The sequence below is a fragment of the Lipotes vexillifer genome, unplaced genomic scaffold (assembly GCF_000442215.2).
Source record: "Lipotes vexillifer unplaced genomic scaffold, Lipotes_vexillifer_v1.1 scaffold566, whole genome shotgun sequence".
NCBI classification, from domain to species: domain Eukaryota; kingdom Metazoa; phylum Chordata; class Mammalia; order Artiodactyla; family Lipotidae; genus Lipotes; species Lipotes vexillifer.
In genome coordinates this window covers 2,344,700-2,370,697 of record NW_006799689.1, presented here as the reverse complement: position 1 = coordinate 2,370,697, position 25,998 = coordinate 2,344,700, and the positions used below count along the sequence as shown (strand labels likewise).

Here is a 25,998-nt window from a genome sequence, read left to right as displayed (position 1 = left end):
ACTCCACACTCACATCTAGGCCTATTTGTTTACTGGGAAATCATAAAACTCACATTAACTGATGGTCAGTTATAGGCACGAATTTTACAGACAAGGAAACTAGGGTCCACAGTGAGAAATAAACTTGGATGGTGGGGAGATCCAAGAAATGGGAAATGGAGTAAGGAGTTTGGTTTCATCCCTTCAGAAACCTCTATAGGAGAGATGGAGTGATACCTCTCTTCCATTCCTAAAGAACCAGAGATTCTGGTGACTCAGGGAACTGAGGTTTAGCAAAAATGGATCTCTTGAGAAATGGTCACTCCTGTCCTAGGCTTCCCCCACATGCCCATATTTCTCCCCGCTCTCCAAAATTCAGCTGACAGATAATCAGACTCCGATAATAACACTGACTGACGTTGGAAACTTCGTTCAATCATCCATCTTTCTATCCACGGAACCTCACAAAGCTGAAGACTGCATGCTGAGGCCATAGGTAGCACATAAATAAGGTGATCTGCGTATTTACCTGCACTGCTGTATCAAATGTGCTGTCAAATTTAAACTAGACGGTCTACTAAAATACCTGCCGCAAAAAAAACAAATAATGATAGTCAAATGATGGCGTATGATTGGTTAACTATACTGAGTACAGGGGGTTATTACCCTAGTCGTTTCATTAAATATGAAAGCCAAAGATTTATGTCATGGGTGATAAGGGCAAGAATGCTGCAGAAGTGAGAAATATGGCAACAGTATGCTGTACGTCACCAATGGGATAACTATTTATCTAAAAAGTTGGCATTCTTAGACTTCCAACAGGCAGCGTATGAAATTCATATATTCAAAGGAGACATCATAATAACCTGCCGGCTGGTGGTGATGGATATGTTTTTAATCCAAATGACCACAATCTTCAGCCTGCCTGTCATGGAGGGCCAGGAAAAAAAGGAATTTTCCTTTCATAACGCTTGATGTTGAAAGAGGAAAAACCTGGAAGCATGGTAAGTGGCTCATTCCAATGGACAAATGGACATGGCGCTGAGAGAATGACTGTGAATAAAAGTCATTGTCCCTGAACTAATGCCATTTTCAGTTGTTACACCAAGAAAACGGAGCAAGGGATGATTTCTGCCTCCTTCCCATCTGGAAAGCACAAGTTCAAACTGCAACAAAAGCTGGAAAATCTTCAACACTGTGTGGATTCATTTACAAATTACCTCTTTCTGGAAAAAGTCAGGGGGAAGGCTGGTATGATATTTGTCTATTAACTAAAACTTATTGTACAAACACAGCAAGAAGAGTTGATGCTGTAGTGCTTTATTGACTCGAAAGCCTCGCCTATGGATTTCCTCCTTTGAGGTTTAAAGGAATTCCTATTTCTCATTTACAGTCTATCAGAAAAGGTATATGACCTGTATTTTTTAATTTATATAAATCCACTCAGTCAATCAGCCTGGGCTGAAATTTAATGGATGTATCAGTCATTGTTGGTCCAGGGAGAGAGAACAGGCAGCAGAATCCACCATTCCATCTCTCTTCTTCCATTACCTTCCTCCCCCACTATTTTTTTTTTAACCTCACCAGCTCAGATGTCTCCCTTAACTTCAAGCAAGGAGTCTTTCAAAGCTGTTGTTTTTAAAGGGAGAAATTCAAGTAAATATAAACTGATGGAAATACAGGAAGACCCTTTGGCTGTTTTGGTTTTAAAAAAAATCTTCATTTCCCCCATCCGTGTTATGGCAATTTTATTACATATTCAGCAAATTTACAGGAACATGATGTTCCCCTGACAAATTAATCACTTTCCAAGCATTTTAACATATAAATAAAATATCACCACAGGAGAGTAAAATCATCAGCTCAACCAGTTGATTTAACCCTTCCTTCAGGAAAACTGACCTGAAATAGATTAAAGACTACCTCCCAGACACACACACAGACACACGGACACAGACACAGACACACACACACACACACACACTCATAACTATGAGCTAGGCACTCAGACTACTGGTAACAAGGCTTTTAGGGGCTTCTAACTTCAGAAGCCAGATTGCAGTGTTTAAAAGATAGGAGAAACAAGACAAAACGACCTCTTCAAATATCTTTAACCTCACAACAACCTGCTAGAATCCATCTTCACTCCTTCATAGTTTTATTTCTGCATTTCCTCTAATAATAATCATTAAATACTATATTTGTATAGTCCTATTCTTACCCTGCCATTCTAGTCAGGGAAGAAAAAAATGCAAGGGGCTAGGTTTCTGTCTTTACTTTGCTTTCCCCTCTGCTAATTTCAGAAAGTGAATCCAGCAATTATAAGTAGTAGGAGACTGATAAGGAGTCACACATGCAGGAGAAATAGGTTCAATTCAAGCTTCCCTGACTAATCCTTATTATGACTCATTTCGACTTCAGAATTTGTCGGTTGAGGTAAGAAGCTAATTTGGCTTTGAGAAGTGAAATCTCAGTTTTGTACTTTCCTTCTAGTGCTTCTATCAACCCATTATTAACAGCAAAGTAGGAGGGGGCATGAAATATTTATTGAGTGCCCACTCTCACCAAGCATTTTTTTTTGCATGCTATTTTATTAGATCATTAAACTTGACATACTTTAAGTAAGAGCATTAATTTCTTTGGCTTCCAAACCCACAGTCTGTACCACTGTATCTTCCATCCGAAAACAAAATGCATTATTTTTAAAACCTATACGCAATATGGCTCTCAAACTCTGATCCTGAGATGAACAGTAGGACATTTCTGCCAGATCAGGAAATAGTAGAGGAAAGGGCCTGGTAGATTTCTCTGAACTGTTTCATCGCTCTGTATGCACAGATTATGCTCCTTTTGTCTGCACTCGTCAGAAGACCTGTTTCCTCTCTCATCACGGGTTCTCTCACATCAAATACAACCAAGGTTTAATCTATATTTTAAGAAAATAAAGAAATCTGGCATCATGCCTGGGCCAGTTGTGACACCCCAAAACAGAAGACGAACAGGCCATGCTGACTGTCTTCAGTGCTTATGTAAATACCATTCTATTTATTAGCTCTGCTTTGGGGAAACCCCAAATGGTCACCTTACCTCCCTACTCAGGAGCCTGTAAAAATACTGGTGATTTATTATTACATCCTGCTTCTTCCCTATGAATGGGGTAATGAAGTTTTTTACGGAGACTATTAAGAAGCAACTTGGATGCTACTATTTGCTACTTATCCCATATAATAATACCATAACTGCTATTAGAGGGCAGTACTTAAAGCAGCTAAGCCTTCCATAACTATAGCCGATTTGACGAAACTGTCAATAGCAAATTTCAGGAATAACCACTAAAAGGAGATTTACTTTTGAAATACCTCATGTGTTACACAAAGGCTTTTATTAACATTTATTTATTTTTTGGTTCTAATTAAATCCTTCTGGGTAGTTCCTTGACAAATTATGAAATTTCTCTTTTCAATTTCCCGACAAATACTTGGGCACATAAGCTTTCTTTAACAGTTGATGATCATGTCTTTAAAAAACACCTTCAGTGAAGATGCCAATCAAATAAAAATAAAATTAACATCCAGATTATGGATTTTCTGAGAGAAGATGAAAGAATACATCTGTGAAATGCTAAAAAGAGATGTTTAGGGCAAGTACACGTTCATTTACTAAGTTTCCATTGCCGTTTTATGGAAATAAACATACTATAAACTCTTCCTATCAAAACAAATATACATTTTTTTCATGATCTTAAGAAGAGTAAGTTATTACATATCCCAGGCAAAGCTGACACAGGTATATCATCTGATGAAATCGTATGAATGTAAATTATTCAAAGATAATATAAAGCTGGCCCTGTCCAGATTAGATCAGAGATGTTCTAACACCCGAAACTCAGAATACAAAAGGAGATAAAACAATGCTCAGGAAGCCTCATGCCTTAAGTCTTAAATAAGAACAAAACTTAAGAAACAGACAGTCAGGGTGAATAAGAGCAATTAAGGCAATATGTAAAAAGCCTGGGTTCTTGTACAGATATTAAATTTTTTTTCTAGAACATTTCATGACTTCGTACATTGATGGAGCCTAAAATATCTATAAGCGTTCCCTGAAGTTGCCAATTAAACACTGTGTCAACTCCTGCTCTTGTGGTTAAACCACTGCCATCACCATGTACATGTTATTTCTAATTAATTCATGTCTCTCTCAACTTTGTCCTTCTTTGCCTGTCAAAAGAGTAGGCACTCAATCATCAGCCAACAGTATCCAAGTAACTCCAGGAGCAATAGATTACTTCCAGGAAAAGATAATTTAAAAAGTTACAAATTCTGGGAAAATATAATCTTGGGGAGGGGGCTTTATTTTTATAATGGTATGATGCAAAGCTGGGGGTGAATGTTGTATTGTTCAGTGTGGGGCTGGGGAGAGAGAGAGCTGGGATGTGAGAGGAAGAACTGTGGAGCAGAAGAAGAAAGATTAGGGGAGAGGACAAACCAGGTATGGTCTAATGCTCCTGAATTTTATTTAATGCCTTTACATTTTATGGAGTTACTTGGCTTACGACAAATAGCTCATTTTATTTGGCCCTGGAAAATGGATTCAAATGCAGATAAAAAGGAATCATCTCAAATACTTTTTGGAAAGTGACTGGTTATAAATAAATTTCCTTGAAATAAAAAGTGTTTTATTTGAACAACTATGAATTGGGCTGCTGCTTATATTTTGAATGAGCAGTATGTTTCATTTTCATACATATTTCACTCCAAATAGACATTGCTTATTTAAGTGAAGGCTAGAGCTTTACTGGCTCAAAGAAACAGCTCCATTAAATTTACTTTGCAACTGAATTGAGTCAAGTGGGATGGAGTAAAGAAACCCTAAAGAATCTAGTCTATTCTAGAACACAAACACCACATGCCTTTCTGGACAGATACAACCAGGGGAGCTATTCACAAACACGTTCTTTTTTTCATGGCTCTATCATAAGCTTGTCCATTAAAACATGAAGAGGTTAGATGTAATACATGATATTATCCATGTATCTGTAAGAATCTATACAGTAAAAATGAGGGGAGTGCATAAAAAAATCATAAATTAATTTAAATGAAGCTCCTACCCCCTACCCCCAAATTATATTACCCCTTAAATGATTCTCAGAAAAGAAAACAGATTGTTTCAGTCTGGATACTACTAATGCCATTCATAGTTCTAAACCTTCACTTAGAATTTAGAAATCATTTTCATACAGACTAGCTCTTCCTAGATTTCAATGACAATTTCAGCCTGGTAAGTTTATCTTGTTAGATACCAGGAAGTCTTTTAAAACCATTTCGTTAAAACTTTCCTTATTTCAGTATAAATGGCTTATTTAAGTCCAGTTTACAATTTCTTTAAGTATTCAGTTTTTGCATTCATCAGGTAATTCCTAGAGGACATGCCTGTCCATATGGTTTATCCAGACCCAAAACACACAAAGTCCTACAAAGATTTCTACGATGGAGGGCTTTCAACATATGGATATGTTGAATTCCATAACAGGGTCTTATATACAGCAACTAACCAAAATAGTTTTGACTGGCCACCCATACAAATAAAATTAACCTAAAATTTTTTTCTACTTGTTTTTATCTAGTAGAAAAAAAAGAACCCAATATGTATAAATCACAATTCACTAAAAAGTCAAATGCCTTATCCCCGCCTGCCCCCGCCGGCCACAAACAAAATCAACAGTTTCAGAAAGGACGCAGGGTTGTTTTATTTCTGTTAAATCAATGCCTAAAAATATTACATTTCATCAGTTTCACTTATCCTGAAAAGTCCCCAAAGGTTCCCTACCTGAAGCTGGCCATATTTTCAGTGCAAAACAGGCTGAGCACTGCTATCCAAATCTAGATAAAACTCATGGGTTTGTAATCTGCACAATGATCTATACATCTCTATCTCTATGCAAATCAAATGCTTTTCTGCGTTCCTTTGAGCATTCCAAAGCACCCAGGGCTAAGGGAGCATGAGGTTTTTGCAGATTCTTCCCCTGCCCCTCCTTTCCTTTCCCTCTATGGATTTACACTAGCTACCTAAATAATTCACACTGCCTGCTTTTCAGCCCGAATGTTCCTCGGAAGAGGCCTACAATGAGCTACTGCAGTCACCAGATGGACTCATGGATGCAGCAGGTGAGGCAGTTGGCAGGACGCCCTGTCTGATGCTGCTTGCTTCGGCACGGGCCGCCTTTCTTTCCAGGTACATTATCATCCTCTGAACACTGAGTGGTGTGCAGTTTGGGGGTGGGGTGGAAGTGGGGCACTGGCAAACCCTCTACAAGCATTCCTAGAGGAACCGTAAATTACCAGCTGCCCTCCTCCCTGCCCCCCACCCCCCGCGCCGCCACCTCCAGCAACCCCGGATACTTTACGCGGTTGCTTTGTTAGTGGGTTTTTGAAGACTACCGTGAAGCTTTGGCAGTGCGTTTTGGCCCTATGCATAAAGAAGGACGCGTCCGTTTGAAAATTCCACCTCGGCTTAATAGAAAGTGAAGAAAAGAGGATTCAAGGGGATGGATACCGGAAAAGTCAGGAAAACTAGGAGGGAGAAATGTATTCTCATAGATACTTTGCAAAAAACACAAATTAAGGGAAAACACAGGTGAGATGATTCAGCTCATGTCTGCAATGCATTTGTATAAAGGTAAGCTGCCCTTTGCATCTAGTGAGTGGAGAGAAAAACTGCATTTTTCTAGCTTTCAGTGTTGCAGAAAATATCCCCAGGTTTGAGACAGTTCTTTGTCTCATATTTCTAGTGTCATTTCCAAAAAGCGCAGCAGTTCCCTTCCAAAGTTCATAATTCTATAGGACTGGAAGACAAAAACTGCAATGCATATCACTTGAAATTGGAAGGTTGCAACCTCACGGTGCCAAGCTATCATGAGATGATCACTCGGTAACATGTCGTATAAATTTTAATCGAGTTTAAACAATTGACAAAAATTCTCCTGAGTTATTTCTGGCATATTCAGACTGGTAATGGTACCATGACACCATGATTTTAATCTTTCTATAAACTTAACTGATGCCAATATAAATCTTATTACCTAACTTCACTAATCATCTAATTATAAACATCCAAAACTGCGACAGAGAATCATTTTAATTACCTGAAGCAAACCAAGCTGTATCTTCCAAAAAATAAATAAATAAAACACTTGAATAAAATGCATTCACTGAAAAGAGGCTGCAAAGACAGAAAACTGCTTTGAATTCCATCATCGAGTCCTCCGGCAAATTGAAATCCCAGGCTTTGGGGAAGAGCATTGGGTAGTTTTGCAGGACTGTTGGACAAAGACAGTAGCTGTGAGATTATCTCAAGATTAAGGGCAAGGTTTCCTTAGAAAAATTACCTTTCAATAGTCATTTACTTTGATTAGAATCAATTTACTAATGCACACCTTTCCCTCAAAGTCAAACTACACTAACCTTCTAGAGTTCACATACATCCCCCTTCCTTTTCCTATGACCTCGGAAATATCTTTTCTTACCTGATCTTTTAAAGCATTTTCCCCCTTTCATTTCCAGTCTAAGAAACAAACCACACACAAGTCGTTTAGAGCATTTTAAGATGTAATGGCCACTTCCGGGATCAAATCTTCAAAGGCTTCACAAGGAAGCACGCAGGACCAGACTTGACTGCTCTAAGACCCCCCCCCCCAATCACACTTTTGCAATATTTGGGATCTAAATGTACCATTTCTAATTGTGTTCTTGGGGGCTAACTTCCTGTCAGCTCCAGAAGGCCCAAATCAGAAAATCAGAATGGAAGCTCCAACTTGCTTAAGTTTTATGTAAAACCTCTGCTACCTAAATTCCTGAAATCATTTCCTGAAGGTTGACCCAAGTATAAATTGAAAACTTAAGTATATAAAGTCCCATTTTAGAGTGTTTTTTTAATGCACTCAAGATCATTTTATATTTTTATCATTTATTTCAGGATCTTCGTGCCCAGGACAGGGCCTGCACACAGTCAAATACTTTGGAATGAATGATCAAGAAAATGCAGTTTAATGCACTAAATATTGATTACTTTAATGACTGAAAAAATTGCAAAGGAATGCATGTAATCATGTTGATGCAACGTGAGAAGTTACTATAAGTAATCAATTGGACACCAGAGAGTTGGTTATAAAAAATTCACTTCAAAAATCAATTTTAAACTGGTATCTTCTAAACTTGATTTCATTAACTCTCATTAAGCTATTTGCTCACAACCTAATTAATGTACATAACCAAAGGTACTTAATAATACTAAACAGAAGGGACTGGACATTCCTTAGAAACATATTAAAAGGCAAACGGTAATAAATTAACATTTAAAGATAGTAACTGTAAAATTAAATATAATTTTTAGCATTTATATATTTTATAATGATGTAGATGTGTGTTCAGATTACCACAGTTAAACTGGCAGGCAAGATTACTTCTAAAAAAAAAAAAGATTACTTCTAAAATAAAAGTAGTAGCAAAGTCTCAGCTAAAAACTAACTGCCATTTAAAAAATTTAAAAAGAGTAAGTATAAGCAAAGGGTGAAGGAATGAGTGGGTAATTACAGTTTAAGCCCTGGAGATAAAAGACAATACAGGTGATGTATGGTATAAGATGCTGCTGAAAATGAATGATAATTAGAATTTTGATTTCTGACATTGCAAAATTATTCTTTTAGAAAGCCTATATGATATTCTCAAACAGATCCACCTTATATAAATATCTATATTTGAACATACTTTTGGAGTATCAGAAATTAGTGTCATACTATTATATACATATGCAAAAAACTCCACATTTGCTTTGCCTGTGTTTAAAGAAGAGTCAGTACCTGTGTGTGTCTGTATTTGTGTATGTGTGTGTGTGTGTGTGTGTGTGTGTGTGTGTGTAATACAATTTCTGTAACTGATTTAATTGTTATTTCCTTTATTTCAGATGTCTTTCTGGATGTGACTGTCTTAAAGTTTCAAAATGCAAGTTAGTCTAAACCTAAGAGAGAAAACATAGATATCTAAATTTTAGCCTGATATACAGTACATACTAGAATTAGCATAATTTAAAGAAAAACATATTTATAAGCAACCTTTCTCTTTCCTAAACGAAATATCGATAAAGTGATTCAAATGCCATAAATTCAATGCAATGCCCAATTGGTTAAACTCATGCAGTCCCTTATGTTAACTATGATCTTTTTTTTGACAGCTTTCTTGCCCCTATGTAGGTAGTGCTGATTGAAAAAAAAAAAAAAATAGGGTGCATAGTGGTTATAATCTCTAATGAAATTACTTATTTTATTTATTTGTGGTTTACCTACCTAGGTGAAAGTATACATTGAGTCACATAATTAAACACAAAAATTATCTTAGAATAAACCAACCAACAATATTCTTAAGAGGTGGGAAATACAGCACCCTGAATGACTACTGACTTTAAATTTGAAGTAAAGGCAGTATGTTTGCAAAATTCACCTGTAATCCTGGTTCAAGATTTACCCAGACCACTTTTGTTCTGTTTTGTTTTTCCTCTCTGAAAGTCTGAGAAGTGTTGACATAAGTTTTGCGTTTACAGTTTAAAAACAGAGAGAGAGAAAGAGAAGAGAGAGAGAGAGAGAGAGAGAGAGAGAGAGAGAGAGAATGAGAACCGGATCCCTAGCATTCCTCCTGGGCACCTAAAGAGAATTATTTGCATAGCCCTTGAACACTGTTTAGAAAACAAAGAATGGACAGGACCAGAGTGGCTTCTATCTTCCAGTCCTGCCGTCCTTTTTCAAAGCAAGGCAGGGGTTCTGTTTTTAGTACACACTTTGGTTCAGCGTTAATCCTGTTTTATGTTGTTCACACCTGCTGCTGACTAGCAGCCTGCTGATGGGTCGGGGCTCATGCTGCTCAGACAAATCCCACTAAACTGAGAAGCCGGACAAAAGCTACTGGACAGAGCTGGAAACAAAGCCTGATCAGGGTCGTGAATACTGGAGAAGCACACCCCACCAAAATCTCTCCTCTCATTTGCAGACAAGCCTCCGATGTCCCAAATTTCCCACCCAACAGTCAATGCAACCGACTGCTCTTTTTTGAAAGCCTGAACCCCATTGGCTTATTTATATTCCTTGGCTTTTTATGTCTTTTGGTAAAATGAATGCCAATACAGTAAAAAGAAAAAAAGAAAAAAAAGAAAAAGGAAAAAAAGAAAAAAAGGTTGCTAGAATCAGATGATTCTAGCCACTCTGTGTCCTTACCAAAAGAATCTGTATCTGAAACAAACCTCATTATTAATTTAAAATATCCTATAGCTCACCTCTCTATTCATAGAATCCTACATCCAAAATGAACAGAGATAGAAAATATATATTCTGCCATCAGTGGCCACCGGGTGACCAGGACAGTGACTTGTATGCTAAGACGGCTCTCCCCCGTCCCCTTCCTGCACTGCATGTGCCTAATAGCACACATCAAAAGGAATGAATTCTTTTTTGATCTTAGTACCAGCGATAAATCAAATTCAGTGACACAGACAGGGGGGAAATGCACCACTAAGGGAAAACTCCAAGACTGACAGTGGGACCAGTCGGAGGCATTCGCTCAATCAAGCTCCAGTAAACGATGCCCACCCTCCCTCTCTCGGAAACAAGATGTAAGCTGTCATATGCTTACCCAGAGTGAGAAAAACTTACCCGGTCCTGATGTGACCCTAAGTCAAGATGAACTTTCTGCTGACATTTCCAGCGGTGGCCCCGGAGCCCCTCCCTCCCACCTAGAGAGTCAATTTCCTTCCTTTCTGGGAGCTGGATTCTTCCCGCTGGTGGGCACCGAGAGCTCCTACTGGCTAGCACAGCGTGGCTCCAAGATGAGCTGCACATCTGGGGGGTTCAAATGAAGACTCTGGGATCATTTTATTACATCTCCTGAAGCACCTTTCCTGCCTGCCACAGCCAATAAAGCATCATGGGCTCCACTGCCGACACTCGGCGAGCTGCACATCTGCCTAACCCACGACGGTGCATAAATTTAATGGGGCACAGTTTTAATATTTCTCTGGGGGGAAGCACGCAAAGCGCTAACTAGCCAACTAACGTTCTGTTAATGAATGGATGCGGGGATGCCATAGTTGAGGTGTTGGCATCTTCTTCCCAATTTGCTTTCCAACTATTTACCCTGAGCAACGGGCTGTTTTGGAAGGTCAGTCCTCGAGCCTAACTCAGTTGTTTGTGCCATACTCTCCCTCGGCAGGTGAGAAATTTACAGGGATGCTCAGAAGCAGCTTGGCTACAACAGGAGAGAAGCCAGATAAACGCACACTTTTTCAGTGTGTATAAGACTGTGTTCTTGGGAACTCTCTACTGGTGCTGAAGAAAAAAATAGTTGTCAAAAAATGATACTGTAATATACTTGCTATAATTGCAGACAGAATTCATGTGTCTTTCATAATCGGACACAGCCCACCCTAAAATTAAAAATATAGTTTTTGCTTTCAATTTGTTTATGGGATATGGACAGTATAGGAATAAATTCAATTATGTGGAATCACACAAAATTGCTGATATCCGACCATTCCTTGACCTAGAAAAACGGCCATTTCATGTGGTTCAACCAAATTTAATTAGAATCCTAGTATCTCACTTTCATGCAAAAAAGCCTGAAGTTTTGTCGGGGAATTTCATAACTCCAAACTTGACTTTCCTCCTCATTTTCCCTCAGAAGGCCACCTCAGATTCATTTTGGGTTTTTTTAAACCCACTATCAAAATGAGAAAATTTATCGAAGTATATTTCAAGACTTGAGCCTGTTAAGATTTGGGGTACACAAGCCCTAGCTGTCAAAATTTCACTGAAAATCAAGTTTTGCACCTTAGACCATCCACTAATTCAATGGAATGTTCACTCTAAGGCTTGCCTTTTTGAGAAGCAACTTGGCAATCCCATATAACAAAAGAGCAAATGCTTCATCCCAAGGGCCAAGACTACACATTGATGGCATAGGATGGAAAATCTCATCCTTGAGGTCCTTCGCTAAAGGACTTGAATCATGGATGATCTTTTTTTTCCCCCCAGCGACAAATTGTAAGTTTGCTCAAGACAGAAAGATTTCAGTGTATCAGCAGCAGTGGCAGCTCTCAGATCAGATGATATTTAGTGTTTTGCATGTAGTATTGGCGATGTGATGAATACCCTCAGATAGGATGGGGAAAAAAGGAGCCTCGGCTGTGCAATTGATCAAGGTGTGCTACCTGCCGCGGCCTCCCTGTGCTGCTCCTAAGTTTGCCCACTTCTGAAGAAAGTGAAGACCACCTTAGCTGGAGGATAGTGCTTTCCTCAGGCAGGAATTTTCATTTCAGTTTGAACCTTAAACAATTACATTGCCAGTGATGCATTTTTATGTTGACAGTTGACATCTTCGTAAAAGAATGAAACCTCTGAGCGACGGCTCAAAAGCATGAAGGTTGCCTGCAGTAAGTACTTAAATTATTTTACATCTTAAATGGAGCCCAGTTGTTTTGATTTAAAATTTAATAAACCTTAAACGGATGACCTTTCTTACACAGAAAGGCCCAGAGTTGCAAAAACGAACTTTCCAATGAAATATATTTTAAGGAACTAGTGCTGAACAAAGGGCTAGTTAAAGCTGAACGCTTTGTCAATTTATCAGCTTGTGAACATTCTGTTCCTGGATTCCCCACCGCTGCTGGATGTATAGAACGGTGGTGCCTTGCTTAATCGAATACTATTGATTCGAGTGTGTCACAGTGATCTCATGGAGAGTAATCAATAGTAATCCAAAATCAATCAATCTGCTCTTGCACTACCATTTATCAAATCTGAATACGCCAAATTATTTGTAGGCATCAAATTACAAAGAAGAGAAAAGGGGAAAGCCAGGGAAAGTTCATGGTTTATACTGAAGCACAAAACCAATCTCTCTCTTTTTTAAGGGGAGTTGCTTTAAAATGGACAACTACTTGGCCAAATGCATTTATCATCTCATTAACCTATCCTAAATTTATAATGAATCTCATTCCATTCCTGGGGAAAAAAAGTACGATTTCTTGTATAGGAGTTGGCTGCTTCAGCACTAAGTGATAGAAATGTAAAGATGCCCCAACTTACATAGTAGGTCACACCAGCATTTTCCAAGTCTGATAAGCTAAGTTTCAAATGCCTGTCACCCATCTGCTGGTAAACAAGGAGACTCGATTGGCACAGGACATAACTGCATCTTCGAACATCAGAAATGATGGTTAATGGAATTGGAGTGGAAAAAGAAATAATTTCTCCAGAGAACGTACACATAGATGCACCTGCTTATCAGAGAAGCTGCTGTTGATGCTGCGGGTTCCTTTATCAACAGATTCACCTGTAATTTCGTCCAGGTAATAAATCCTTCTATTCATTATAGCACGCTCAAAAGCACCCCTACTATTTAACTTGAAGGAAAAAAGGCACAGAGTGTCTAAAACATTTACTTTCGCTAATGTAAAAGTGTTGGCATTTTACCTCACTCCCGATAAGCTGGTGCCAGTAGAAGTGATTATCCTTTTCTTATTCAAAGACTATCAGCATTTCGAAAAGCTCTCTCCATCTTATCAGGTGTATGAACAGCACAGTTACTGAAAACAGTTTCTACGGCTCCTCTCTCTTTCTGCCAAGCTATCTGATAAACCCCCAACTAACTAACTGTATTTACACACAATCAAACAGAAGTTGTATCTTCCGCGCGCTGTCGCCAGATTCCAGTTTGCTATAGGTTTTTCTGCTGTGACATTAACTTAACAAAAATGTCAGTAGCAGTACCCCAAACTGACAACAATCAAGAAAACACTATAAAAGCACTCAACTAGAATGCACGACAAACAGAGACGAAAGAAAAACAAATATGAAAAGTTCAAGGCAATCTCTTTGGAATTCGGGGTGGGTTGGGGGAATAAAGTGTACTGTGTATGCAAATCGGCATGAATATCATGCACTTACCTTTCACTAAAGTAAACAGTCCTTTAGCAAAACAGATGAATAGAAAAACAGCAATTTTAAAAGAAAATGCTGCTGGGATGGAGGGGGTTCAGGAAAGTTTTTAAGAACCAAACGGGCACTTCCCCATATTTCAGGTTATTTCAATGTGGGGCAGAAAGGTTCTACAACTTAAGCAAAGTAAGACAACAGACAGTATCACCGAACTTACCCCATACACTGAAGACATGACAGAAAGCAAGGCTGTAACATATGGTGACCACATTCTCAGCACAGATTTTCCAATCATTAAAACCCTCATAAATGCTTTAGACATTAAAGTTTTGTTCACTATAAGGAAATTAAAAAATACAAAAATACAATTTGAGTGTTTAACCTCATCATTTTTCTCATTCTTCAGACTTAACCAACTGAACAGTTCCATATAAAGGTATGAAAAAAGAATCATCCTCCAGACTAACATAAGTGGATGATCTGCTCTCCATTTCTGTCTGGTACAAAATGCTTACCCTAGTTCATGGTTCATACAAATTGAGAGACATCCCTAATCATTTCTGGGTAGCTCTTTGGAGCATGAAAGACAACAGTGATATTTCTAGAACATAAGAGAAATATGAACTTTACTTCAACAACTGAATAATAAATTCCTGACCCTAGTTAAGAATCTCTGCTTGGGCTTCTGTGCATAAATTGCCCATTTGTTCCTCACCTCCCTTTGCTGAATGGCTACAAGAGAACAGAAAAAGGCAGCCACATGCTCCCACCTGAGCCCAACCCCTGATTCTGTCTAGACTCCAGGAACAGAATGAGCCTTTCCTTAGATGAGGAGGGCAATAAGATGAATTAGCCAAGTGTGTAGTTCAGTACAATTCAGCTGATGGTTGCCTTTCCATCTGTGACACTATGATCCCAAGACTGATGAGGCAGGTCTCATTTAAGTCTGTGGATAAAAGGGATGCTTCTGTCATTTCATAGGACCCAGAAGCAACTGTATACAATCACTTTCTCCTATATATCTTTCCCTTTCTTTGGCCATGAATAGTTGGTTACGGGTATGATATTCTTCCTCAAAATATCTGATCTGTTTTAATAGATGAATGGCTGTGAAGAAAGCACTGTTAGAGTATTCTTTCATTTATGGAAAAAATGAATACAATTTAACATGGCCATCTTACGCTTGTGGAGAAGTGAAAGTACTACAATAATCTGGAATTATGGAGGGCAAAGGACCATTGATTGAACCACCGAACATTTGAATTTTTCTCTTAAGTCCCTTAGTCTCTATAATTTTTTATATTACTCACTATTTTTGCTCACTCTGAACATAATTTTAGATATTCCTTTCAAAGCAAAAGAAATCCTTGTAAGTATGAACTGTAACAACATTTTAACTGCCTTGAAAAGGACACCTTTTCAAACATTTTTACTCATATTGTATTAAAAAGAAAGTAAATGTACTTATTTAACGAGTCCTTTGTTTAAATTCTCAAAAGCATTTTAAATGAGTAAAATCTTCCTAGAGCAGATGAAAAAGGAATTATCACATACAAAGATACCATTCTGATCATGGAGGAGAAAAAAAGAATTCAGTACGCCTCTGCCTGTTTTCTGTGCCTAAGTTCTTGATTTACTTTTTTAAATTTCATTTTTTTTTTTTTTTTTTTTGCCTATTGAATAAGCCAGATAAAAAGAAGGAACAAGATTTTTTTTTTTCTTTCTCAGAAAATGTATGCAAAGTGCAACAAAAAAGAAATGTCCCTTGTTTAAAGTGGACTGGCAAGGCTGATGCTTCTGACTCTCCACTTGTTAAAAGTCTTTATACACATCACACATAAGAGCAACCAAGACTCACCACTTCAGACTTTTTAAAAAAGTAAATCTCATTATTATCCCATTACTTCCAAGGTAGTAAAAAGATGTGAACAAGCTTCAGTTATACTCTTTTTTTTAAAACAAAACTCATTACTGTCTACGCTTTCTGTATTCCCACAGTTAGAGTTTTAAAGAGAAGTAAGCAAACACGCTGGTTTTCACTGCACTTCTACTAGCCATCAATCTCTAATACAATATGAGAATTTATTGGTAGCTTCCCTTTTATTTAGTACCATCTTAAGCAACTGTTTGCGGAGGTGTATGAGGAAGCAAAGTTAAATTGATACGTCTGTGATATGCCTGACAGCCCTTAGTGTGGCTAATATTAATTTGTTTTCTTTGGCTAGGTAAGTGCTGCCAAAGCATATTATACATAATGTGTACTTCCAATCAAAATGATGAAACGTATATATGCAATTTTGTTTCACTCAAAGCAAGATGAGAAGGCCAGAGGAATGCATATGACAGAGACTGCCTTTGATAATCAAAATATAAATTTGCTTCCAAGTTCGTTTTTTACAATGTAATCTGATCTTAGGTAGGCTCTCCATGAGTTTAACACTTTAAACAACTCTTTTAATAGATTTTAAATGCCCAAAGCCAGTGTTTTTATTTATTATATTGTGCGAAAGAATTCCATATAGCCAGAGGCTGCATTTCTAATGGCTAGTGTTGCGTGCTATGTATTTATAATCAAATGCACACATAGATCTATGCCAGTATATTGAAATGGACTTTAATTGGCCAATGAGAAGCCAATTTATTTAAAACTATACTTTTTCTTTTATTGCTTTGCCTTAGTGAGTTATCTTCCAAATATACATGTATTGCCATCAATTAAAATGGCAAAATATTTGAAAAATCAACATAAGAAGCAAGTTCCCTCCAAACGTTTAAAATTTTTTAAAAAAAGTTAAAAGGGGGGGATGCAATAGTACACATACACAGCGCGCACACAATCTAAACCTTCTCAATCTGATGGTTTTGTATAATTGATTAGAAAATACATTTGGAAAATACTGAGAAACAGTGTCCAAATCAGAGGAAAAGAAACATCTGGCACTTCTGTAAAGAAAAACATAGAGAGGAAGGATGTGTTTGTTATAATTGAACGGAAATTATTCTTATTAGCTAGGTTTCCCAGACTTCGAAAGTAGAAGTCTAAAATGAACTTGAAACAAGAATAAGATGCCAGGTAAATCCTTCAAAAGGCAGAAGGCTGTCACTTGACACCCTCAGATAATAAAGGAGCTAACTTTCAGCAGACGGATTGGCATAAAGAAACAGCAGGATTTTTTTTAAAAACGAGAAACGTTAAATTTGTTAAAGTACTGTACAAACAAATAAAGGTAGGAAATGAATCTAGGAATTTAAACAAAATATGAATTAGAACAAGAATTTGAATAGAAAGAGCATTTGGATAAATGGTTTCTCTCAATACTCATTCAGATTTACTAATCAAAATCACAGACCTTTAAACTTACCTCTTAGAATAAAATTCAGAAATTCAGAAATCTATGATGTACTTTATATGGATAAAATACTTACTAATTTTCTTTATGTGCTTTTAGCAAAAAAAAAAAAAGAAAATGACATTTATGTAGTGAGGATAAGTGAAATTCATATTTTGCATTTATTTAAAAGTATCATGTTTATACTTAGATATATTTGTCAGGCCCAACTGTATAAGGAAACAGTGTAGCCAAGAGCTTATTCAAAACTGTTTCTTGGATATGGGCCCAAACCATTAAATTATGTATTTAGTACTAGTGGCTTATTTCCTATTTTACAAATTATTTATGATTTCTAGATATTGAATTTTAAAATGATAATAATTAACAATTTATAAAATCAGAAACAAATTAATGTATTAGGTTACCTGTTACCTGTCTGTTACATAGTAGTTAAACCAATTTAATTTAAAATCAGACTTGGTAAATACCTGAAATACTAATTCCAGGTTAAAATTATGCCTGGCAAATTTAACTGGACACTTACTGATTAGAAAACTACTTAAAATACACTTTATTATATAAATATACATGAACACTCTCAGCACCATACCTATATTCTACATACATACCTCTTCCCGTGTATATATATGTATTTCACATGCATACTATACATGCACACAAAGGCACACACGTGTGCGTGGTATATTCTATTGACTGCTTTGGATTTTAAAGTAGTGTATGTGTATCTTTATTTATAAAGGTATAGACTGTGGACATCCATATACACATGGCTATGAAAACAATAATCAACAGCAAAACATACAAAATGCAGTAAGAAAAAATGTCAAGCAGCAGAGATGCTGGATGTCATCCCTGGACTACCAAGTACACACATAAGTATGACTGGAGAAAAAGAACCTAAATATTTCACTGTCAGAGAATGTAGAAAACAGCAATTCATTTCTATCTCATGTGCTTTAAGGACAATGACAATTTAATACAAGGCCAGTGGATGTAAAAGAGATAAAAACTGAACAAACTGGGCCAGGGTAATCAAAGATTTTCTCCAGAGAGCTGACTAGGGCCAGAGCTCATATGCACTTATACCAGATCAACACTGTATTGTTTCTTTCTTCCATGAATTTGCTATGAAGCAAAATTCAGAGCATAGCTTATCTGCTGCAATGACTTTAAAGTTCTAGTGAGATGCTGTCCTCTTATTTCAAAATGCTTGATAGGTGATTCTCAAAAGTTTATTTGATATTAATTGGTGTCATAGAAATCACGGCTATCAATTGCCACTTGTATGACAAAGTATCGACCATAAGCACAGATTTTAATTTATTTTATGAAATAATATAAGCAAAACATTGAGTGCTGAAGAGCACTTTAGAAGTCAAACAAAGAAATACTTTGTTTAGTCACTAGGCTAAAACAAATGTTGAGGAATTTTTCACAAGTGATACAGACTTGAGGTTCGGCATTATGCCTACCTTCCCAAAGAACGTCCTCTTCTTTGTCTGCAGTTCTTGCAAGAGTGAGGTATTGTGAAAATATTGTTAAACAGACTCATAGAGAAGTTACCTGCCCCCTTTGATGAATAGCACCACGGACCTAAAATTAATTGCAAAAGTATGGCCCCAGCTAATGAGATGGTCCTTATCTTTTTTCAGCACAAGAAGCACAAGTATTTTTCTGCTGGCTCGATATTTTACAAAAATGCCTAAAGTATTCTTAACTCAGTAGAAATCTGATTAAAAGACTTCAAAGGCACAAAATAACATAAATTCTAAGATCTGGAAAATTTGAAGTTAAAACTAATTTCCTGCATTATTTTCTTTTTAAGCCTTTATTTTCTTCTTTGCTTTGAAAAGAACAGCAAAAAATCTTTCCTCTGGCTTCTGTTAGCATTTCTTAAAGCTGAATTACAATACCATTCTTTATAAGATGGCCAATATACATCCCAGGTCAGATTAGATCAAATAAATATATCAAAGGCCATCAATTTAGAATTTAAAAAAAAGAAAAAAGAACAATGATACCGTATTGGGGGGAAAACACTGGAAAAATGATCATCCATGCAAGAGAATTAATGGATATTCACAAGGGCTTTGCTAATAACATGGGTTAATTACCGCTGCAACACACTAGGCTCAGTAAATAAAGCAGCAGTGCCATAAACACATGAAGATGAGAAACCCATCGCTATAAGAACCAGCCAACGCCATCACCCTTGCCTCTGGACCAGGAAATGGGGAGCTGTTTTCCAGCCCTTTCTGTAAAAGGAGGCTTTCTAAACTTACCACCCAATCTGTACAGGGTAATACATAAATACACTGACACAAAGGGCTAGTGAAGCATGGGGTGCCCAGCACTTACCACTCCCATCCAACATTGATTCCATTAACTCAGAACACTTTTTTTGCTTACTCCAAGGAGAAAAATCATACGTTACATAATCCACACTGTCTGGCTATTTCGACTATATATAGTTTGGGATATGTACAGTAGTTATTTAATTTTTAGAGAAATAGAATTAATCTGTTCACTTTAGTGATGTGATGGGCAAGGTTACGAGACTCTACAGCCTAGGAACACTCACCCCTAAGTGCAGCTGGTTGTCACTTCCAGCAATTCACAAAGAAATCATCTGAAAACCCCTACCTTTAAGGCTGCAGGTGTTTTCAACAGATTTACAGAAAAGAAACAGGAAGGAAAAGTAATATGAGCTCCAAGTCTGGAGTTTAAGGATTCCTTCTTAGAAAAATAAAGACTCTGTCCATAGTTCTCAAATAAAATCACATCTGAAGTGACTTAGGCAAGCTCCCATCTTTTTAAAAACAATTGCATCCACTCTGGTTTAGGCTTCTTGTTGTTGCTGTCATTGCATACATTTTTCCTTCCTGCCTATTTTTATCCCATGTATTTTTTGACATTATAGTATTACTTTTGGATAGTTGTATTTCAATTTACTTTTAGCTTTTAACAGGGAGAGATGAGCCAGAGAAAAGAAGCAAAACCCTGAAAAAGAAAGAGGAAACCTTACAAAATAAAACTTGCATCGCTCCAAACAGGAATCTTAAAACACAAATCTGTTTAATTCTGGATGTCTGGCTTTCCATGATCAGGCTGAAATTTACTGAACTGTTCCCTCCTCGCCTTGCCTGTTTTGGAGTGTTTCAATTGCCTTTCCTTCTTCCAGCAGCTGTGACAACTGTTAAAACAGTCAGTAAAATTAAGTCCGCTCTATAATCCTGTAGTCAATGTTACATTTTAATCAGAGGTTGAAAGGGAATCATGTGATGAGCACACTCATTTAGAATGATTAGACTGACACATATGTCAAAATGAGCAGATATATTATTTTCATCTATTTATGCTATCAGTTATTACTGCTATTAAATGTGAAACAAGCTTTCAAGTATTATGCTCTTTAATGTGCTGGCACATTTCCTAAAATAAAAAATACATAGTTATAGGTTAACATTTTAGGCTCTCCTAATGGTGGCCAATAAATTGCATGAATCTTTTTAACAGCTTCCAAAGCAGAAATTGTCCAATATTCTCCCCTGAAACTGCATAACTCTGGTTTCATTTCAATGTATACTCACACGTGATGGGGTTTAACCCGGCACACTTTACTATGAATATTAATAGCATGTATAAATTCTGTGGTTTATTAATTGAGACAGAGAGGCAGATGCGTTACTAAGCATGAGATCTTTCTGTCTGTCCGGTGAACCACGTAACCATCAGAACTGCATCCAAACAATAAATCTGTATTTTTTAAAGATGACTTTTAATTGAGCCAAAAAGAAAGCTAGTTTGAATCTTGCGCCAAAGCCAAAAGGACATGTGTCCTGATTTCATTTAAATGTGTCTGCTTTAAGAGGCTTATCTAAACTAATTATTCAAATTAGCTATAAGAAGTTAAATTGGAGGAAACTACAAAGAAGCCCGGGGGTGGGGGGTGGGGGTTAAAGTTTGTTTTGTTTATTTATTTATGAGAGAAAGTTCAGAATTGGGTGAGCTTGGATAATGCATTCTTCCTGACATGAAGACATATGAAATTCTCCAGTGGGACAGCCTCCAGCGCACTCACCTTCAAACTTCACTTGAGTGGGCAGTCCTACCTTTGTTTATTTTTCATTTATATTTTCACACAATTTAAGGTTGTTTCTTCCTTGGAGTATTTACTACTGACGCAAGCACTGCCTTCCAACCTTTCAGTTCTTCCTAAGTCCATCCCTTGGCTAATATCCCTTGTGTGAGTGTGTATGTGTGCAAGCATGCATACATACACGCGCGCACACACTCACACTCACACACACGAGGAGCCACTGAGACTGCAAGTCACTTTTCATCTCTTGCTTAATTACAAACCAAGGCAATATGCAGTCACTAAGGACCGCTGGTGGACATCTACCTACAATGCACGACCCTCTCCTCTGGAGAGTTTTATATTTTCTTCACAATCTATAGAGAGAAACGTTTGCCAAGAGCACTCTTTTCAGAATTATAACAGTTGGTATTACTGTAATGGGAAAGCAAAGCCATACAACTGACTCAACAGAAAGAGGAACCAGTGACAGCTCCCGTGATAAACTAATATTTCAACGGTGGGTTGAAATTAAGTTTATGACCCACTCATTTACACAAGAATGCCTAATTTACTCCTTTTACCCCCTACTCACATGTCCCCCACCTTGAGCGATCCAAATATGTATATTTCCATGTGCATAAAGATATTAATAAATACCAATTAAACTGCATCTAAGGACAAAAGTACTTTTCTGCATTTTCTGGACACGATACACGAAACAAATCCACAATCTCAGCATTGTCTATTCAAGGGGAAATTTAGAAAGACACTACTGTTTCTTCCTTAGTTTTTTTTCCTCCCCTTAAATATTTATAATGTGTTAAAATCTCATGTTACTTAATGGACTGATTTGTCAGTTAAGTGCTGACTTAATGCTAACCATGCAAATAACATTATTCTAGCCCCGGATTGCACAGGGCTAGTTTTTAAATTGTTATCTGAAGGAGAATTAGTAAATATGCAATTTTGCCTCTAACTCTGCGCGGTAAGAAATGACAGGGAGCTGAAAATATCTGTCAAACTGCAAATACATAAGAGGCACTCAATAGTATAAATCATTTTGAATCCTGTATTTTAAAAGATTTTTCCTTGGGAAAATGGGTCCTAGTAAAAGATGCATTTTAACAGTTCACTAAGCATTTGTGCCAAGTGCCTATTCTTAGCACCTGAATAAGAAGTGACTGTCACCCAGCTGTTTTACTGACAGTCACTGAGCTTTGCCTCAAAGGTAACACTGTAGTCAGAGAACAATTCTCGACTTACTGAATTAGGAGATCACCCTCAACACAAAAGGCACAAGACAGACACAAACAAGCGCTCGTGCGCACGACATACCCAGGGCATTACCTGAATCCGTGCGCCAAGATCCATTCCGTTCACCCCACACTCTCACCCCCAGGACGAGTTTTAAAAAGGAAAGAAAAAGGTACCTACTCTTCCTCGTAGTGCAGGGAAAAAGATTCAGGAAGGCAAAGTTCTACCGAATCCATGTGCGACCGGCAACCATTATTTGCGCACCCCCGCTATAAATCAAAGTTTCCTTGACAGAGCAGAGCGCAATTAACACAAATGTTCTCCTGGTGACAAGCCTATAGGCACAGCCAGTTGGGACCAGAGCTCTCACACTCTCCTAATCAAGGACTTAAAGCCCCGATTGGAGCTTATTAATATGAAGTAGAGCTTAACATATGCAGTCCCACCGGCCCAGGCGCGCAGCCGATTGGGGGGTCTCCGCCCAATCAGGACGGAGGCGACTGGAGGCTGCGAGGCGCCGCGGAAGCAGGCAGGTACGGAGGGTGCAGAGACGCGAAGGGGCTGGCGACGGAACGGGAGAGAAAAAGAGAGCGAGGACCGGAGACCGAAACGCTGCCCGTAGATACCGGGCTCTGCCTTTTCTTTCTTTCTTTCTTTTTCTTTTCTTTTTTTTTTTTTCCTTATCTTTTTTTCTCCCTCCCCCCACCCCCCGCCCCGGGAAGCGAGAAAAGAAACCTAACTAATTTAACCCTCTAAGCACTGGAGGGATGTGTCTTGGGTTTCTCACCTAAGATCTCTTTTGCCTTGCACAGAAGAACTCACGCAGACTCTCAGTTAATTTGGGAAAGGATTCTGCGGAAGGTAGAGAATGAAGTTTGTCCTGCCGTAGTCTGTGTTTTATTCCACGGGAGGGGGCTCCTTCTTATTTAGTGCTGTACTTTCTCATTGATCCGTCCTCATGTCGTTGCCTGTTTCCCTGATCCCTACTGGGCATTAAAAAAAAAAAAAAAAAAAAAAAATCCAAGACATGCTTTCTAAATTGTTCGGGCATGTGAAGTGGGATCGTCATCTTTGAGGTGGAATGCAGTTTTACACAACTACAGAAGAGGAAAGCGTGCCTCAATGCAATTTGCGAGAATGCCTATGTAAATTCTATGTGTAAACATTTCTTTACCTGCTTCTGTCTCTCTACCTATAGATATACAATGCATAGCTTTTCAAAACAAAGGTAAACCACTGCAGAACAAATTGGCTGCTCCAGTTTCAGGGGTGGGACACTGAGGGCCATAGGGTAAGTAGTACATTGAAACCGTCTCAATGCATTTTGACAAAATAAAGACTGCTTTTTTCTTTTTTTTCTTTTTTCTTTTTTCTTTTTTTTTGTAGGGAGAGCATTACTAACTGGTGTACTAAAAGTGTTCTTAATCATATACTTATTTCAATGTAAGCTTCCAAACTGGGAGACATATACAAGTATATATGATTTTTACCCCAAACATCATCTTTCAAATAAAATGCAGTTTATATAATTATAACATATAACACACGCTGAATGCTTTAAAAAATCAACCCAGAAACATTTTGTAAATCATCACACAGTCTGGTCATTATAAGGACTAGTTTCAAACAGAAGTGCTTTTTAAAGGAAAGAGAATATAAGAGAAGGGTCTTTTTTCTCCAACAGTGTATAAGCCTGTTTTTAGTTTCCATATAACAAAGAATTTTCTTAAGTCCTATTTTTAAATACAGGATTTTTTTTTATACTAGCAAATGTACAATGGAATAGCTACCAGCTATTTATGGCAAAGAGATAACTGCTACCTTATGACCCGAAATTTTGATATAATTCAGCTCTACTGCATATTAGTCCTACATGATATAAATAGTATAATCTTTGAGATCAAAATAAATTAGTTGAGATATCCAGTCTGTGTTAAATTTACTAGATCACAACTCAACTCGGTCTTTCAGCCTCTCAAATGTTCTAGGCCTTTAAAAAACAAAACACTAAACTAGAACAGCCACATTAACATTCAGAATATAAAAATGCCAGATATGATTTGGTCCCCCCAACAGAAGAAAGCAATTTCCCTGCCATGTATTTAGCCATATCTAAGATATGGGCCTGATGCCTTTTATTTGTGGTCTAAATGCATACCAGTTTCTAGTGGAGAACTCACATAGCAAAAACTGTGCCTAAGAATACTGTACAAAAGCAGGTAGTAAAAGCTTAATTACCAGTAGCATTGTGCTGTCTATATTGTTAAATGTGAACTCAGCAATTAAGATGTAAATTTGGTTGTGAGCAGTGAATTAAAAGAGCTTTGAGATGTAGAAAATCCAAGCATTCTGCAGACACCTCGGAAGGAAAAAAGAGATTTGTCTATTCTATTGAAAATGAGACATGTAATCATTTTATAATTTAAAAAAATAAAATAAAAAGGCATTTGAAAAAGAAACATGATTTTTCTAAAATACAACAAAAGAAGTAGGGAAATATTGCTTTACAAAGACAGAAAAACATCTTTGATTCAAAGATTCCTACCTTGATTTGTGAATAAACTAAAATTCTCAGGGTAATTAATTAATCCAGTTGCATACATTTTTTTAAAAAGATACAGCAAATAAAAGTTTCATTCTTATTTTGTCCAGGGACATTAAAAAAAATAAAAATTATTTAATGTACTCAATGGATCTTAATGTACTCAGCACATTCAGATCTTATACCTGTGCAGAATACTGTACTCTATTCAGTTTCTTTGCATTATCATCCTGTGACAGAACCTACTTATTACTCCTTTGAAATGGCCTTTTAAAGACAAGATTTGTAGTCAGTTATTTACAGATGGACGTTAAGTCACCACGTTTCATGAGAGTTATCTTTTATTTCCCAGAATTTTCTTATTTCTTGTAGGGTACTTATTTGACCCATTATGAACCATTTGACTGTGTTGGTATCTACTTTTAAACATATTTAGACTCATATTCATATGTAAGTCTTTTTTCTGTGCTCACAGAGATCCATGTACAAACATACACGGTGTGGTCTCCACAGATCTTTCGCTAACCGTATTTCATCTATGCAAGGTGCAGTGTCCACTGAACTAGCTTTCTGAATGACCAGAAGTGCACTAGGTTTGTAGAGCTGGTTTATTTTCCCTCGGGATCAATGTGTCACCTCTACAAGTCAAGGACCTAAGATTACACCTACTGTCTTGAATCCAGTTTAACCAATTTAAACTAATATCGACTGCACTAAACTTGTGAGACAGCTTCCAGAATATTTTATAAACACACAGCATAGTCATCTCAAGAATCTTCCCTAGTCACAGAGCTTTTTCACCTTGAAGGAGGAA

At 37.4% G+C, this 25,998-nt stretch overlaps 1 protein-coding gene across 1 annotated transcript in view; it reads right to left on the bottom strand.

The window, feature by feature from the left end:
* Positions 1 to 23,024, bottom strand: part of LOC103072285 (estrogen-related receptor gamma-like) — a gene marked incomplete at its 3' end in the record, with an annotated part of 42,982 nt that extends 19,958 nt beyond the window's left edge. Inside the window, exon 1 of the mRNA XM_007471862.1 lies at positions 22,823 to 23,024. Coding sequence (XP_007471924.1) covers positions 22,823 to 22,878 — 56 coding nt within the window. The remainder of the gene's footprint in view (positions 1 to 22,822) is intronic.
* Between the last annotated feature and the right edge of the window lie 2,974 nt (positions 23,025 to 25,998).